The 18,725-nt window shown below is 35.2% G+C and overlaps 1 protein-coding gene across 2 annotated transcripts in view; it reads left to right on the top strand.

Moving 5' to 3' along the window:
• NELL1 (neural EGFL like 1) overlaps positions 1–18,725 on the top strand; it is a 594,259-nt gene that overhangs the window by 477,579 nt on the left and 97,955 nt on the right. For both annotated transcript variants that reach the window (XM_026664647.2, XM_087951106.1), the window contains exon 15: positions 7,199–7,294. In XM_026664647.2, coding sequence (XP_026520432.1) covers positions 7,199–7,294 — 96 coding nt within the window. The remainder of the gene's footprint in view (positions 1–7,198; positions 7,295–18,725) is intronic.

The raw sequence follows: 18,725 nt of genomic DNA, 5'->3' as shown, positions 1-18,725 counted from the left end.
GTGGATTTTATTCAAGTTGCTGTCCCATATAATTTTTTTTCCTAATAAGGTATTTTATTGCAAAATCAATATCAATTGTGCTCTTCTAACAAGACATGACTTCTTGTAAACATGCATGGACTACGATACATTAACAGTACCATATTAGCACTCTTCTAGTGGGATTTGTCAAGTTTATGCTTAGCTTTCTGAGATTACTAGGAACCTGCTAGGCAAGACTGGGAAATCCTCTAAGTTGTGCTGAATTATTATATTGTTCCCTATCCAAACTGTAATGCTAATGGGCTTGGAACACAGCAGAAATCATTTGACCCAAGTGGCTATGAGACTTATTAAGAACTATAAGCCAAAAGACTATTGCACATGAAACTTACAGCTTCCATTGATCTGAGCACATTTCCCCAAATTAATTGTGCAGCTGGTAAGCATCCCCCACACTTACTACCAGAAGACAATATTTTTAGTAGGGAGAGTAGTAAGTCTGTATGACACACTGCAGTAAAATTGGGAACATCATGTATCAAAATATGGCTGTTGTCAGAGCTGCTTTTCATTGGGATGGATTAAATTCAGATTTCCTCAAACTAAAAGGCAACAATACAAAAATGCCATTATGTTGATGGCATACTGCGTAGTCCCAAATCAGTGGTATCATATTTAATAAAAAATAAAATATTGCATTATTGCATCTTAAAGCAACTATCTTTTAATATCCCAGAGAATTCTGTTGCACTTGGCTATTATTAGTTACAGAGAATTTATAATCTCAGATTTCAATTAGAATAGAGCTGAAAGGGACACTGGAGGTCTTCTAGTCCAACCCCTGCTCAAGCAGGAGACCCTATATCATTTCAGACAAGTCCAATCTCTTCTTGAAAACCTCCACTGATGAAACACCCACAACTTCTGAAGGCAAGCTGTGCCATTAGTTAATTGTCCTCACTGTTAGGAAGTTTCTCCTTAATTCCAAGCTGCTTCTCTCCTTGATTGGTTAATCCATTGTTTACAAATCTTGCTCCTGGATAATAATTTTTTTTGTTACTATCCTCTGTGCTTTTTCAGAGGGCAGTCTAACTTTCCAGAGAAAATTTGGAAGACAGAGGGGACTGCAAATGTTTGAGAAAACCAGGAAAAAATTCAGTTCCCTTACCTTCATGGAAATCTCTGTTGGATCATAAATGCTATTTTTCAATAGTTACACAACTTTGAATTCAACTTTATATTACATCACGCCTTTAATACCATTAACAATAACCGGGACTTAAAAACTTCATTTAAACATTCCCAAATAACTCCTTTTTGTTTCTAATAAGAGTTATGACCATATGCATGAAGACAGACTTGTGTATGTCTGGCCCCTATAACAATTTATTTTTTAGCTTAATGAAATAATATTATGCCTCACCACACTTCAGTTGACTGAGAAATTGAGAAGCTGAAGTCAAGATGACACCCATTTTTATTAACTGATGTCCTTAAGTAATATCCTTAACAAATTATATTTCAGTGCTATATACCTGTATTTTATGTTTGTTGAATGTAAGATAGCAATTCAAAATATTAAGATTGCAACATCAGTTTTCTAAGGAAATGGATATTGCCACGGTCTCCTACAAGAGCAAAGTTAACACCTCTCTCCTTTTCACAACCACTACATCCAACTCTATTTTCTTTAAATAATACAGCATGTACCAGCAGTATATTTGTACCAGCAGTACCAGCAGCAGTATATTTGTACCAGCAGTTGATAAAAAGATTGCCAAAGCCTTTTTCTTTCTGTTGTTGCTTTTACTGTTGTGCTGAGAATACTAATTTTCTCCATATTGCAGCACACTGGAATGTTAATTCAATATCATTTCTACTTAGTGATCTCTCTGAGGTTAATAAAGACTTAATTGTTTCAACTTGGATTTTTTTTTCAAATGCTAAGCAATTTAATTTTACTGAGAAAGGAGGACATTTGAATTGAATTAGCTATGCCACCAAGGGAAGTTTTTGTAGCATAACTCATGTTCCATATAGTACTTATTTCTCTTATTCCAATTATAGTGAAACATGTATTCCCATCAGCTAAATGTATCTTTTTGCTTATCAGGCATTTTTCCCATTTCTCCCCCCCTTTTTTTTTGCTTTGATGATAAAGCTGCACTTTCTCTGACTACCAGAGGCTTCAACTTTTGGGACGCTATTCTGAATCAAGGCAAATTTAATGAGAGTGTCTTCTATGATTTCTTTTTAGAGATGTAACATTGACTTTGTCAAAAAGAAAAGTTTCTTAACCAAGCAATCCCCTCCAGCTCCACTTTGTAATAGTTTGACTCTACCATCTTTCCTTATTTTGATTCCCTATTATGTACAATATATCATTTTCCCTAAATAGGCCTAAAACGAGGAAGTTAAGCCAACTAAGAAGTCAATGAAGAATTATCTGAATTGCTAACAGTTACAGAACAGGTCATTTAAGTTCCAGAACAGACTAAAGATTAAAAACTATTCCAAACAGTTACTCTTTATAAATTACTGCCCTAAATTAAAATAAAAGATTCAAATTAGAGTAAAGGATTGACTAGTTCATTCAAAAGGAGAAAAAATATTTTGAGTTAAAAATATAAAAATGTACATATTATATGATTGCAAGAGATTTGTATAAAAACATCAATATTAATTTGTTAAGATGGCTTGGTCAGAAATTTGAGACCTTGGTACATTAAAAAAAGGGGGGGTTAGGTTAGTTATAAACAATACATTCAAAATATGCTATGAACTTAGTCAACTAGCTATAAAGAACTTTAAAATGAAGACGGGAGATTGCAACTGTTATGATTTTAGACTGAATATTATTTATTTATTTTATCTCTGAAAAATATTTCTATGCTACTGCAATCAAAGCAACCTTTGTCAATTTACATAGAAAAAAATAAGCACCAAACATGCTTAATTAAAAAAAAATAAAACACAATGGCACTACAATCATATAAAGAAGATATAATAAAAAGATGGGAAAATCAAGATTGTCCACAAAATTTTCAACAGTTTTCAAAATATGACCCAAAAGGGAACTGCTTTTTCTAAAGCAACTGGATAAAAATAAATGAGATCATTCAAGATTCTTTCCTCAGAATAGTTGGAACCACTTTGTTAATTCAATAAACATATAGTGTTGTTTTAAAAAACGATAATAACAAGATAATTTAATTTGTAGCAATCATTTAATGTTACCGAAATTTTAATTCAACCTTGTGTGTAGATCTTATTTTAGTTTCTTGTCTTTTTTCCTACCTTTATTTTCTTTCTTACCTTTCTTTTCTTCCATTCTATTTTTAAAAGTTATTATAATTAATTAAGTAATTAATTAAAACAAAAAAGGAGGTACCTATTTGCTCTGCTCACCTATAAGCAATTACAAATTAAGATTGAAGCCCCAAACAATTTGCATTTTTACCCATTTATGCTGCAGGACTTTTTCTATTTTGTAGCACTTTCATATCCTTTGTAGCTTTTCTTTGCCAGCGATCCTGTGATTACAGGATGGGTAGATGATTATGTCATCAGTTCTGATGCAAAAACCATTCTTTAAATATTCATTATAGTTTCTCTTACGTAGTTTCATAAGAGTGTCTTATAAAATGTAGCCCACAGAATATGATTTACATTGCTTATAGGTATGTGGCTTTCTAGGTTCACCCGTGTCAAACTCAATTGCGACATGTGACATACAGGGGTTCAATTTTTTTAACAACTGGTTCTGTGGGCATGGCTAAATTGGTGGGTGTGGCTTGGTGGTCATATGACTGGGTGGGCATGGCCAACTCGACATCACTCATGTCAAGGGATGGTTCTCCTCGCCTGGCCTCTCATGACAGTGGGGATGCTGCAATGGTCATAAGTGTGAAAAATGGTCATAAGTCAGTGCCATTGTAACTTTGAATGGTTACTAAATGAACTGTTGTAAGTCAAGGATTACCTGTACAAAAATAGAAAAAGCTTCTTTGCTTGCAAAAAACTACCCTAAATACCAATCATTAGATTAAAAATCTAATGCAAGCCGGAGTTACAAATCAGGCAGGGTGCCAGAGCACCTTGAGGAATTAAAATAGTTAAAATGCAGTGATAACTATCAGCAGCCAACTCTTGCTCATAAAGTGAAATCCTTTAGCAGAGAGGTTATTTAAGCTCTTCAGAAAAAGCACACCCAGGAAAAGCAATCCTTAGATACATTTGCACCACTTAAAGATACCAGCTAGTCTCACTCACCTCACAAGATATCCTAAGGAAATCATCCAGATTTAAGGAAAAGTCACATGCCCCCTAGAAAGGCAGTAAAAAAAAAATCAGTGCCAATCTTGCATCCTGCCTCTTGGAAATACACTGCAAAAGGATAGTGCCAGATACCACTAAAGCAGTGAAGGAAGACCTCCTCCCCAGATAGAAAAAGAAACCATGAGGCACGAAAAAATTCAAACACAATACAAATAATTAAATTACAACAGTAGCTGTTGCTGGTTGAAGCTGAATAGGGAAAATTATCCCATCAATAAACACAGGATTAAACATCACCAAGCACAGAATTAAGCTTCACCAAAAACCAATTTTGGACCAAATCTCAGAAAGGGTATGTAAACTCACGTTTGAATGTCAATCTTTCTAGCTAGCCAAGAAGCCCTGCTGAATGTCACTCATCTTGGTTCACTGTCATTAAAACCTTCTTTCTGACAGCTCTGTTTCATTATTCAATTATTTCTTCAAAGTGCTGATTGTCCAAGGAAGTATTTCCTCCCAACAACAGTGTAAAAATCTTAAAACAACCCTTCCCCTTTAAGAAAGTCAAGCCCAGAAGCTCCGGAGACAGGAAGTCTAGGTGTACTGGCAAGAATGTAATAAGGGTGGAAGAAAACATAAGGAGATTGCTTCTAACTACTGGTTCTCTGAACTGCTTAGAAAGTTAACAAGGGGTTCTATAAAACCAATCAGAATCGGTAAAATCCCACCCCTGGTGACATATCATGATGTATCACAAAGTATTTTGCTGGGGTGGGCGTGGCCTGCATGTAATGCATATGGCCCATGTGACACCAGTTTGATACTCCTGTTCTAGGTGGTTCTTGACAAGTTATTCACAGTATTTCCAGGTATATCCAGAAAGGAAAACGTTTGATATAAACTCTTTTTTTTTTGCTATGTTTTTTTTCTTGTTTTTTACAAGCATATCATTGTGTGAACAGCGTGGTACCAGAGTGTCTTACATTTTAAAACAAATACGACAATATTTTTCATATTTAATACAGTTGGAAATCTTATAAAATTTAATATTAATACACGTATTTTGTTAAATTGTAATCTTTCATTCTTTGATTATTCACCATTCAATACCTTATTTTTGTGTCAGTCTCCATATTCTAAGTATCCCTCTTTTTACTACGAATAAAATATCATTAATCATATTTGAAGTGTTTAACAGACTTCTATAATTCTAACAATAATTCATCAATTTATATTTAATTATGATCTTCCATTATTTATCCCCTTTCTGATTTTTAGTTATGCCACTTTTATTTAAAAAATATCCCCTTTCTAATCACATTTTGCAACTTATTTAATGCTATGTAATTCATCATATTTACATTTAACAAGCTATATAATTCTAATAATAGTTCAGTTGTTTTTATTAAATTATAATCTTTCATTATTATTTTATTGAAAATTTCAATATGTTCTTTTTATATCAATCAAATTTGATATAAATTCATGGCCTTCTTTGTCTTATAATAAAGATGTCTACTCGATACAACCTAATTTCAAACAAGATGATATTTTCTTGTGCTTGGATTTCATGCTACCATAGTAATAGTGTGGGTCTCCCTATGGTAAACTTTGTGAACTATTATTTCATTACTGGAATGTTACTAGAGCTGTGTACAATTAAACCATGTCAAAAGAGCAGACATATTAAGACACGAAACACTTAAATGAGCTTACATTTATTTGTCACAAGTGTGTGTAAATAGCCTTCTTCTGGTATTCATCATTCTAACTGTGCAACTAAAATAAACTTTTGTCATTTGGTTTTACTTCCTGTAACCATCTTCTAATGATATGTCAGTTCTGAACAGGTGATCTAACTACATTCATTCTAGCACAGTTTACTAAACATAGGTCTGGAGATCCTACTTTGTATAGAGGTCTAAGCATGAATGTGTCCAGTTAAATGTAGTTTCATCATGGAGGAAAATCTTTGTGGTCGGTAAGAGTTCAGAACAACTTGTTGATACACAATCAGTCAGTCTGACAAAAATATTTACAATTCTGTAAATAGACAAATATACAAAATGAATCTGAGAAGATCAGGTACAGAAGGAGAAGGACACTGGCATCATCCTTTTACTGTCACATTTTGAAAGACTTAAATATGTAATCATTGTGTGTTTAGTCCAGTGGTGGGATTCAATTTTTTTAACTACCAATTCTGTGGGCGTGGCTTGGTGGGTGTGGCAGGGGAAGGATACTGTAAAATCTCCAGTCAGAGGTGGTATTTGCCGATTCTCCAAACACTCAAAATTTCTGCTACCGGTTCTCCAGAACTGGTCAGAACCTGCTGAATACCACCTCTGGTTCAGTCTCTTCAAACATGTTCAAAAGCTCACATATATCTTTTTCCATGTTATGTTATTATCTTTCTGCCTTCAGTACTTGTTCCATTAAACCAATTGATTCATGAGATATAGAAGGATTTATTTTAATCAATACTTTATGTAACTCTCTGAGCCCAACCTATATTACAAAGAACTTACAATGGAGATAAAGCAAAGGGTAATCCTTAATTAGACCAGCTTAATTCCTAGAAAAAAAAGTGGAATATGCCATCATTACTGTACTAAGACTACTATTATTCCTCTTGCAAATTTTCTCCATATCTTCAGTAGTTTATTAAAAGCATTCAAATGCAATTCTATTTTTGTAATGACTATGACTAGGTTTAGTTCCAAAATGTTTTGTTTTATCCCTTTAACACCCTTGCCAAATAATCATTAACTTTTTACTTTTGTTAATTTTCTGTATGGTTTTCTGTCTTTCTCCCTACGGCTGTTATTTGAACTCTGTTTATCTTTTAATAAATTGTACTTCACCTCTTTCTGGATTACAAATATATGCCCCTGTTTTATTGTACAATGCAATAATTAAATGATGCTTTTCTTTTCAGCGTTCTGTGAAAAAGGATGCAGATATGGAGGGACATGTGTTGCCCCCAATACATGCGCCTGTCCTTCTGGATTCACAGGAAATCATTGTGAAAAAGGTAATACTCTAATTTTCTGCAAAAAATTTGCTCTGGCTTAAAAATTGCAATTACATATCATTTATACTATTTCAGTTTTTCTCTGACTATACTTGCATCAAGGAAATTGATTGCTCAAGTTTAACATAAAACAGTAATTTCCCACGTGTATGATGTAAATTTGGTGGAGCAGACTAGGTTTTCTAACTTGCAGAAGTGGGGGAGGAATCCTGGGAGGTAGGAATAATGGGAATTACAACTTCAATTGTAATTGATCTCTGGTGCTCCAAAATTGGGGAATTAAATAGTTTGATGTATGCTACTGCTCATTTTTTTAATTGAAAGTAATTCAGTGATAACCACCTAAATGCATACATTGTCCAAAAGTTTGAAGAAAAATGGAGAGCCATTGTGACAATGTGTATTTTGCATAAACTGATCATAACATTTAATTAGAAGCAGTTGTATAATATACTGCACAGGATAATAGAGTACTAGGACAGCAAAGAAGAATGAAATAATGCTAGTCAGATTCTGGACAATCAAAGGTTTTTCTATATGTTGCAGAATACAAAGAAATTCATCTTCACCATGAAATGTGTTTGTACGTCGCCTTTCCATAAGCCCAATATTCAAAAACTTCTATGTACATTTAAATGACAATGTTCATCAAAGACCAACACTTGTGCAATAATTATAGAATAAAGGAACAGGCCTTCAGTAAAAACAAAATATTTCTAATTAGGTTCTAATTAGAGTTCGGCAACAAACTCATTGGAAAAATATATGGAAGAATAAACTGAAATATCTGTCAATAGATGTTGTATAAATTTCCAATAACCAAACTGCTTTAATAATTCATAACTAGCTGCTTGACAGCAGTACCCATTCCCAATTACTTAGTATTTTAATACTATTACTCTTGATATACCTAATACACTGTTCAACTATTTACAAAGTGTACACTACTATTACTGTTAATCTTCTCACCACTCCTTCTCACCCATCCCCTCCCACTTGACTGTTTCCTAGTATGATTTGATTGTTGATTGTACCCTATGACTATCATTAAGTGTTGTATGTTATGATTCTTGATTCTTAATGAAGGTACCTTTTCTTTATGTATACTGAGAGTATTTACACCAAGACAAATTCCTTGTGTGTCCAATCACACTTGGCCAATAAATTATTCTATATTCTATTCTATATATTCTAATAAATAGTAGTTAAAACACCTAATAGTCACACATGAATATTAAAGGTAAATCAAGATGAAATAGAAAATTAGGTGCACAACAATTCAAATATTGGCTTGCATTTCCCAAAGCCACATAGGGATAAGACTGAGGCATAATTTCTTAGCAATTAACAACAAAACAAAACAAAACCAATGATACCAAAGATTTCCTAAGACACATCACAAGCCATATCTGGCCTATTATCTCAAGCTCATTCAGAATATTATTTTTATTAGTTTATATTATAAAACACAAAAATACAAAAACAAAAAAAGAGAAAAAACAGAGAAAGAAAAGGGAAGGGAAAAGTAGAAAGGAAAAAGAAGGAAAAGGTGTTGACTTCTGATTCCCTTTGGTGCAGTAGAATAAGATAATATCAAACCTCAAATTTTACTTTTGCATAATCGTATAAACTAGCCCTATAACCGAGATGGTAAACCTATGGCATGCATGCCCGAAGTGGCACGCAGAGCCCTCTCTGTGGGCACGCAAACCGTCGCCCCAGCTCAGTTGCACAGCGCATGTGCATGCACCTCTCGCCAGCCAGCTGATTTTTGGGTATCTGCCGCACATGCGTGGGTGGTGGGGTGCATGTGGGTGGTGTATGCACATATGCAGCAGTGAGGGCACGGGGATCCTGCATGCATGCGCAGTAGGGGCGGAGGAGCATGAGGGATCCTGCACACATGCACAGGGGGGGTGGGATGAGTGGGAGGGGGTTGCAGATACATTGCATTATGGGTGCAGGCACACGTATGCGCTGTCGTGTGCACACATGTGCACTTTTGACACGCAACAACAAAAAGGTTAGCCATCACTGCCCTATAACAACAAATCTATCTAATTGGAAAAACCCAAAATCAAAGTTTCATATTTTTCCACCTTAAGCACAAAGTCCAGAAGCAGTTTCCAAGTAGAAACAAAAGTAGTTGTGTTTTTTTTTTTAATCAAAGCAATCAGTTTAACCATCTCTGCTAATGGTTCAGAATATTAAAGAAAGAATAAATCTTTGATTTAAGCAGCTACTAATTTTGTAGATGGACTGTTAACTGTTATGTGTGTAGGGACGAGGGACATATTCAAATCATCCAAATCTGTGATTTTGCAAATCTAGAGTTTGCAGTAAAATATATATCTACCAATCATATATTCCTCCCCACAAATTAACTAATTATAATCTGCTATAAAAAATAAAAATAAAAGTCATTGGACACAGCAATGCTGTTTTAATGTTGTGTTTTTGGAGGAACAACATTAAAACAGCATTCTGCACAAACAGAAAAATATCCACCATCCTAAGAAACCCTAAAGACAAAATCGAGTTAGAAAACCAAGGAGTATACGAAATCCCTTGCACCGCCTGCCCCATCACATACATTGGACAAACTAATGGAAGAATAAGTGCACGCATTGAAGAACATAAGAACTCAATAAAAAAAGAAGAACTGACCTCTTCCCTGGTCCAACACCTCAAAGCCACAGGACATGAGATTGACTTTAAAAATACCAGAACTATCGCCAAAACCGAACACTTCAACAACAGAATAATCAGAGAAGCCATAGAGATAGAAAAACGCCCACACAGCATGAATAAAAGAGATGACACCTCCCGCTTACCAGCCATTTGGAAACCCGCCCTCATGAGCAGACCAGTACCTAACATGAAGAATGACACCAGACCCACACCCACGAGGGCCACACAAGATGCCACCACCACACTTCCACGTAAAAAGCAGACTCACACCCACACAGAAGATGAGACACGACCACAAACCAGAAGCCGCACTGCAGCTGCATCACTACCCACTTCAAACCCCTCCGAGCCATACATGAAGCGAACTGACCCCCACCATGAAGATGCGGCACGACCACGAACTCAAAGCCAAACAGCAAGATCACAGCTCACCAGCTCAAATCCCCCAGCAACTAAGCTTAACCTGAGCACAACCAAGCCCCCACCTGAACAGAACACACCTCCAGCCAATCAGAACATGGCCAACCCCCAACCAATCAGAACACAGCCAAACCCCCAACCAATGAGAACACACCCCCACCCAATCAGAACACAGCCAAGCCCCCACCCAATCAAGTCACACCCCCACTAGCAGTTAAAAGGAAGAAGCAGCTGCAAGCTCACATCACTCTGAGAAGCACAGAGCTGAAGACACAAGCCTGAAGATGATGAATGAGACTTCATCGAAACGTTGCCTAGATACTACCAATCTTACGCGGGAGAAAACCCGAATAACAAAAGATCCACATACAAATACCCGTGAGAACCTCAGAAAACAAATGCATGTATGTATGTATGTATGTATGTATGTATGTATGTATGTATGTATGTATGTATATGTATATGTATATGTATATGTATGTATATATATATCTATATCTATATATGTATGTATATACACACACACACACTGTATATATATACTGTGTATATGTGTGTGTGTGTATTCATATTCTGAGGTTTTCGCGGGTATTTGTATGTGGATCTTTGGTTATTCGGGTTTTCTCTTGCGTAAAATTGGAAGTGTCTAGGCGACGTTTCGATGAAGTCTCATTCATCCTCTTCAGGCTTGTGTCTTCGGCTTTGTGCTTCTCAGAGAAAATTTGGGGCTAGCCTACTGCTGTGCCAGAATGGGTTTTTTTTCATCCTGATTGGTTGGGAGTCTTGGTCTGTGTTTATTGGTCTTGGAGTTTTCTGTGTTCTCCTTGATTGGTGTTTCTAATATCTTCTGTCTGTTTTGTGGCTTTTTTTGTGTGTCTAGATTGGCTGGCAACATTGTGTTCCTGTATTGGAGGCTTTTAGTGCAGCTTGGCTCCAAGTAAATGGACAGCTATCATTTGTTAGGAAGCTAGGTTTCATCTGGGTGCCTGGTTGGGGTGTGTAGTAGGCTAGCCCCAAATTTAAAACTGAAACAACTGTAAAAGTCTGACTCACAGACGAACACAATACAGAAGCCTGATGATGGCAGATGAGATTCTGCCGAAACATTGCTACAACTTTAAATCGCGGGTACTTACATGTTTTTTCAGCTTTGTTCGGATATTTTCCCACGTCATAGTAGTTGTGCTTTTATAGTTGTAGCAACGTTTCGGCAGAATCTCATCTGCCATCATCAGGCTTCTGTATAGTGTTCATCTGTGAGTCAGACTTTTACAGTGGTTTCAGATTTAAATTTGGGGCAGCCTATTGCTGTGCCAGAATGGTTTTTTCTTCATCCTGATTGGTTGGGAGTCTTGGTCTGTGTTTATTGGTCTTGGAGTTTGCTGTGTTCTGCTTGATTGGTGTTTCTAATATCTTCTGTCTGTTTTTTGGCTCTTTTTGTATCTTGATTGGCTGGCAACATTGTGTTACTTTATTGGAGGCCTTTAGTGCAGCTTGGCTCTGGGTAAATGGACGGCTATCGTTAGTTAGGAAGCTAGGTTTCATCTGGGTGTCTGGTTGGGGTCTGTTTGAGCTGGAGGTATCAGGGGGGATCTGTTTGTGCCCAGGTGTTTGCCTGGCTTGTGGTGTGGAGATTTTTTTGTTTGTGAGTGCAGGCTTCCAAATGATTGACAGTCTGGTGGAATCATCTCTTCTATTCATGCTTTCTGGTCTTTTTTCAATCTCTATGGCTTCTCTGATGATTCTGTGGCTGGGGTTTTCTATAGTGGCTAGGGTTTTGGTGCCATTGAAGTTGATGCTATGACCTGTGGCTTCCATGTGTTGGACTAGTGAGGAAGTGTGTTCAAGCTTTTTGACTGCATTTTTGTGTTCCCCCAGGCAGGTACTTATTCTTCTATTGGTCTGTCCAATGTATGTGGCTGGGCATGATGCACAGGGGACTTCGTATATGCCTTGGTTTTCCAGGTCAATTTTATCTTTGGGGTTTCTAAGGATGGCTGCTATTTTTCTGTCTGTTTTGAAGGCAGTCTTGATGTGATGTCTGTGTAGTATCTTACTAATTTTGTCTGTAGTACCTCTTATGTAGGGCAGGACAGCTGTTCCATAGGTCTGTTCATCTTCTGGGTCTCTATTATGTCTCAGTGTGTTTTTGTGGATCAAGGTGGTGATTTTGCTTTTAAGATACTACACAGACATCACATCAAGACTGATGATGGCAGATGAGATTCTGCTGAAACGTTGCTACAACTTTAAAAGCACAACTATATGTATGTATGTATGTATGTATGTATGTATATGTATATGTATATGTATATGTATATGTATATGTATATATGTATGTATATGTATATATGTGTGTGTGTGTGTGTGTGTGTGTGTGTGTTTTGAGGTTTTCGTGGGTATTTGTATGTGGATCTTTGGTTATTCGGGTTTTCTCCCGCGTAGAATTGGAAGTATCTAGGCGACGTTTTGATGAAGTCTCATTCATCATCTTCAGGCTTGTGTCTTCAGCCTTGTGCATCTCAGAGTAATGTGAGCTTGCAGCTGCTTCTTCCTTTTAACTGCTAGTGGGGGTTTATATATATAATTGCTGCATCGGAAAACTTTCTAAATGATTGAGATTGTGGTAGTGCTTTTCTGAATCAATAGGGTGGGAAGGAAAGGAAGATAAGTTCTAAATAGTTTACACATAAATACTACAATACTGGAAGCTAATTAAAGCTGTTCTTTCTGCCTTGGTTAACTAAGAAATGATTGAATAGCGCATAGGGGCTCAACTATAGATTTTGAATTAAAAGGATTGCAAAAAATGTGGCTCTGAGTTCCTTGATATAAATAACAATTATGGCAATATAGAGAATTTTGAAGGTTAATGAAATATTTTTTTCTAATTAGAGGAAACAATGGAGGAAAATTAGAGGAAACAATGGAGGAAACATACATTGCATAATAGTAAAGGCTACAGTGCCCTGTAAACTACTACTACTTGAGGTATTTCACTGACAGATTAATACCATTGTTTGGAAGTGCCCTGAGTGGAAAATTCATTCCTAATTTTGTATTTCAAAAAGGGAGAGATGAGGGGAGTTTCAAAAGAAGATATATATCAAAAAGATGCTTAGTGAATTTCTATCAAGAAAATACAGAAATGCAGAAACAGCTGTGCAAATAAGCACAACAATACATTATTTCCATGCAGAAGCAAATGATATTTCTTAAGATCTAAATACAGTGAATCCTGAAACAGTGGTGGTACAAGAGGCACTTCTATCCTCTTCTTCACCATATCTCATTATCCTTATTACTACCAATAGTATTTTAATAGTAATACTATACTCTTACTAACAATTGCTTGGTCAGTTCAATTCAGTTCAAGTTCTTTTTCAGAAAAAGATTTATCGAGGTTGCTGAATTTCAATACAAGTAGTCCTCAACTAACAACAGTTCATGACCATTCCAAGTTACTAAAAAAGGTCCTTATGATCATTTTTCTCACTCACTTTTCTCACTTGCATCCTCTTGGTCACATGATCAAAATCTGGATGCTTTGCAACTGGTTCATATTTATGACAGTTGCTGTGTCCCAGGGGTCATGTGATCACCTTTTGTGTTCTTACAAGTAAAGTCAATGGGGAAGCCAGATTCATTTAACAACCATGTTACTAACTTAACAAGATTCACTTAACAGCTGTGGCAAGAAAGGTAATAAAATGGGGCAAAACTCATTTAATAAATTTTTCACTTAGCAACATAAATTTTGGGCTGGATTGTAGTCATACATTGAGGACTACCTGTAAATTACTCATTAGTTTTGTACGATACCCTTGATTTGTGTCAGTGCTGTTTGTTTGCCTGACATATGAAGTCAATCAAGCAAGAGCTGTATTATTGAATGGGTGTTACATGATGCAAATTTAGGAATGAGCTTCCTAATCAAGGTGATTCTATTCGGTGTATAGTTTTGGCACTTGTGCTTCTACATTAGCTTCCCATTTGACCGTCATGCAAGCTATTATAAATTGTTAATCAATGTATCAGTTTTTACTCTGCAGCCCTTTTCTGGAATGTTTCAAGTTGGGAACTTTGACTTACAGCTCTGTCTTTCTTGGTTTCTGTTATGCAGAGAGGTACTTTTGACTCAGTTGATGGAAGGATAAGGATTAAATTAATTATGCATTTCTTTATTGCTACTCTCAGTTGTAGCAATGCATCTTTGATAAAATTAGCCTGCTTCATATTAAGATATAAAAACTGACTTTTTAAAAAATTGATCAGCTTTAGTAAAAGAGAATATTTTTTTTCTCCATTACTCCAAGTTGTGGCTAGAAAGGGTCCAATCATCTGTTGTTTTATACAAAGGCATTAGAAGTGGCTGAATAGGTGTGGGGAAATCATCTGTTTTCAGTGCCATCTATTTGCTATACTGTGTTTAAAAAATGTTTGTTCCAGTAACTTAGGGCTATTCTCTATGTATTATTTGCAACAATAGACTATCTATGGGCTTTGCTACCTGAAGGTGTTTTATTCTTCAGAAAAAAGATAAACTTGTAACAACTAAAAATGATCACCCAATGGCTACTGGATTTCTTTTGTAGGATGGCGAATTTGGGATTTATGAAAGACACAGAAATGATAAAATTAGGCTCAATGGGAATTTAATGGTTGCTCAACACTCATGTTTTATTTTTATTTTTTTGTTATGAGTGGGATACAAAGTGAAAAGTTATTGGACTTAAAAGTCAATTGTGCCATGCTCTTAGGAGAAAAATTGGCCAGAGATGGTGGCCTTCGTAATTTAGTGGAATTAATAAAATGCTAAAGTTTAACTTAGGTTTGTGTTTTGGTACAGTGCCAAGGAAAGCTTACTGAATGTAAGGGGACAGTGAGAAAATTTTGTGCCATAAAATAAAGGTATATTTACTTTCTTATAATTTTCTCTAAAATGGGACATCATTAGGTATGTTTATATAGACATAGCAAGTTCTACTTTTATGGTGGATTGGAGGACCTGCAGTCTTGCTCCCTGATAAGGAACACAGAAAAACAGAACTATCCAGTTCCAAATCCATAGTTATTTTTAAGGCCTCCCCTTTGTTGTTGTCATCCATTTTTCAATAGCAAATACATTCCCCATCATCCCTTTTGGCATCCTATATTCTTTGGGTTTTATTGTGGCTTCAGTGGCTCAATCTATTTCTAGCCAATTAAAGATTAAGTGACAAAACTGAAAATGTCAAGGCATCTAATAGATAACTAGCTTTTACTATGCGACAACATCACTGAAGGCAAAATATGCTATTAATTTTTTCCAGATTTAGTCTGAATGCATGCGGCAGGGTTGACATTTTGATACATGGTATAGTTCTGGTTTTAGCACAGCAAAATGAGATGTTTGCCTTTCCCTCTTGTTTGCCATTTCTTGTCTATCTCACACACAACCCTTCCCACACTCAGGTGCCATTCTGATCCATATTCTTCTCACTTTGAAGAAAAAGTGAAGACCTTATGGAGACATTTGGCTTGGACTAGAATAATTGATAATTCCTTATTATATTTCATTTTAGGCCATTCCAATATGAGTCATTGATATACTTGAAAGCTGTACTCTTTATTGACTTAATACACAAATAAATTTATAAACAATAAACATCTCCCTCCAATTTTTTAAAGCAGCAAACTGAAAAAAATAAGATTCTCTGTTACTCCTTATTTATTGACTTTATTATTATTCCAAGGTTGAGTCTTTTGTAAAACAAAAAGGTTTCAAAACAAAGAAGGCATATTGGATTTTAAGCAGAAATATTGTAATATTTTACTTGATAATTCTCTTGCCTATTATGTCTTTCTGCCACATTGCATAGTTTACTAATATATAAATTACTATTATTCACAAGTCTTTAAGAGACACATATACTGTATTAAAGAATAACCAGTGCAAGTTCTAATTATGAAATATTTGAAAAGAAAATGCATCTTGGATTTATAATCAGGATATTTGTGTAGGAGGAAGCGTTCAGGATGCTAATTAAATCAAGACTATTTCATTCCTTTAAACTCTGAGTTAAAGGTCAAAACGGTCTTTTAGATCTGAGGCTGGAAAATTAATTATATGCACCAGAACTATTCTATAAAACATAATAGAGACAGGTGTAGGGTGACCATCACCATAAAAGATCAGGGGGACTATAAAGCTTATATGTGGAAATGAATATAAATCCTTATTTACGTCTTTGAATTTTGAACAAAATGAAAGCCTACTAAAGTCCCTCAGAGGCAAAATGCAATAAATAACACTCCAAGAAAAAAAAGAATTCAACTATCAATTTGATATTATTCTTATGCAATGAGGAAAGTTATTCACATTGATTCCTTGCCTAGCCAGCTCATTAGGTCTGTAAGGGGCGTGCATAAGCGCACCAACGTGCCTACCGTCCCTGTCCTATTGTTTCTTATTCTTCTTTTATTTTTCTTATATGTACCCATTTCATGTATTCACAACTATGTATACACTTATACTTATTATCTTGTAAACAATTGGCAAATCAAATAAATAAATAAATAAATAAAATAAAATAAAATAAAATAAATAAATAAATAAATAGTATTACAGTTCTCCTTGTATCCATTTAGAATTTAATCCAATAAAGCTCAGTGGTCTTATTTCTGGAAATTCAATGTAGCTTTAATGTTTACTATTACTTAAGTGCAGCAATTATTCCTTTCAATGTAAATTATCTATTAAATAAATTGCGTATCACAGAATGTAACATAAATGGAAGAACTTTCACATGAAAAAGTGAAATTTTCTTTTTTATTTAGTGTTTCTGAATTGCTCATTTTTTATCTCAATCAGTCTGGTTTTTAGGAATGATACTCATCTATCTTTTGAATGAGACATAAAATGAAAGCCCTAAACACTTGTGTTTCAATGGAACTAAGATCCAATTCCAGCTTTGGTAATTACTTTGTCTGACTTTCCTCACAGTTTCAGTGTTCACTTCTTAAAAGTGTTGTATGTTGCTACTGGCACACAGAGTGATTGAAACAATTTTATTCTGAGGGTATCTGCATTTTAGCCATTGGTGGAAAAAAATGGCACATATTTACTTACAGTAATTTGATAGAGAGTTATTCTGGTAAACTCTATATGAAATATTGCCTCAGGGGCGCTGTTTTTTTTCAAAAACAACATGTGTAATTTATTTTCTGCTGTTACTGTTTTCATGCTGCATTTATTGGTAATACATGTAGCAATATAGTCAAGTTTATATTTTTTTGCCCCTACTTTTATTATCCAGGTGGGTTGCAGCATTAAAAAGCAATAATAAAACTAAAATAATTGGGTTAATATAACATGAACTTACTAGCAATCAGAGAGTAGCAAATTAGAATCACTTTAGAGTGACATTACAGTGTTTTACCTGGCTGGGAAGGAATCAGATAGATTTTTCCTGAGAGAGTGTTCCATTTTCTGTCTTCCACAGGAGACAAAGGTTTTTCTTAAGTGTTCAGCAGATAATGGCATGACTTCAGAAGTAGAAAAAGAAGTAACTGAAAAATAATTGAGTGCAAGATACTTTTGATGTTTATGGCGAGATATTTTTTCCAGGGGATATTATCCAGTTACTCTAATGTAAAAATTAGATGAAATGCTAGACTGAATAAACTGCACATAAAATGATAGGGTGAAGATGCTTTTAAAAGAAAATGTATATATACAGTGTGTGTATATATATATATATATATATATATATATATATATATATATATATATATATATGTGTGTGTGTGTGTGTGTGTGTGTGTGTGTGTGTGTGTGTGTGTGCGCGCGCGTGTGTCTGTCTGTCTGTCTGTCTGTGTCTGTGTCTGTTTTCTTAAGTTTTCACAGGTATTTATATGTATGGTATTCAGCTTTGTTCAGGTATTTTCCCACGTCATTATAGTTGTGCTTTTAAAGTTGTAGCGACGTTTTGGCAGAATCTCATCTACCATCATCAGGCTTGTGTATTGTGTTCGTCTGTGACGTCTGTATGAATGGATGTAAATAAAGCAAAATTTAAAGATGAGTCAACTACAAGGATACAGCTTGCCAGACAAAATAACTGCCAATTGCAGATCAAAAAAGACAAGATCTCTCTTCTTTTTTTTCTATCACTGGTGAATATAATGCCATATTGTAAATAAAAAGCCAACCAAAATTTCTTTATATAATTTGTTTTTATATTATATTCAGCACAAGGCTGAAAAGAACTCAAAATACAAAAGTAAGGCATAAATAAAAAGTTAAAAATTGGTCCTGGATACCAGTTGAGAATATATG

The sequence above is a fragment of the Notechis scutatus genome, chromosome 1, assembly GCF_049901735.1.
Source record: "Notechis scutatus isolate UNSWTSFEM ecotype Mainland chromosome 1, rNotScu1.2, whole genome shotgun sequence".
In the NCBI taxonomy this organism is placed as follows: Eukaryota; Metazoa; Chordata; class Lepidosauria; order Squamata; family Elapidae; genus Notechis; species Notechis scutatus.
The sequence above is the reverse complement of the archived record's forward strand: the minus strand, read 5'-3'. Positions and strand labels throughout refer to the sequence as shown.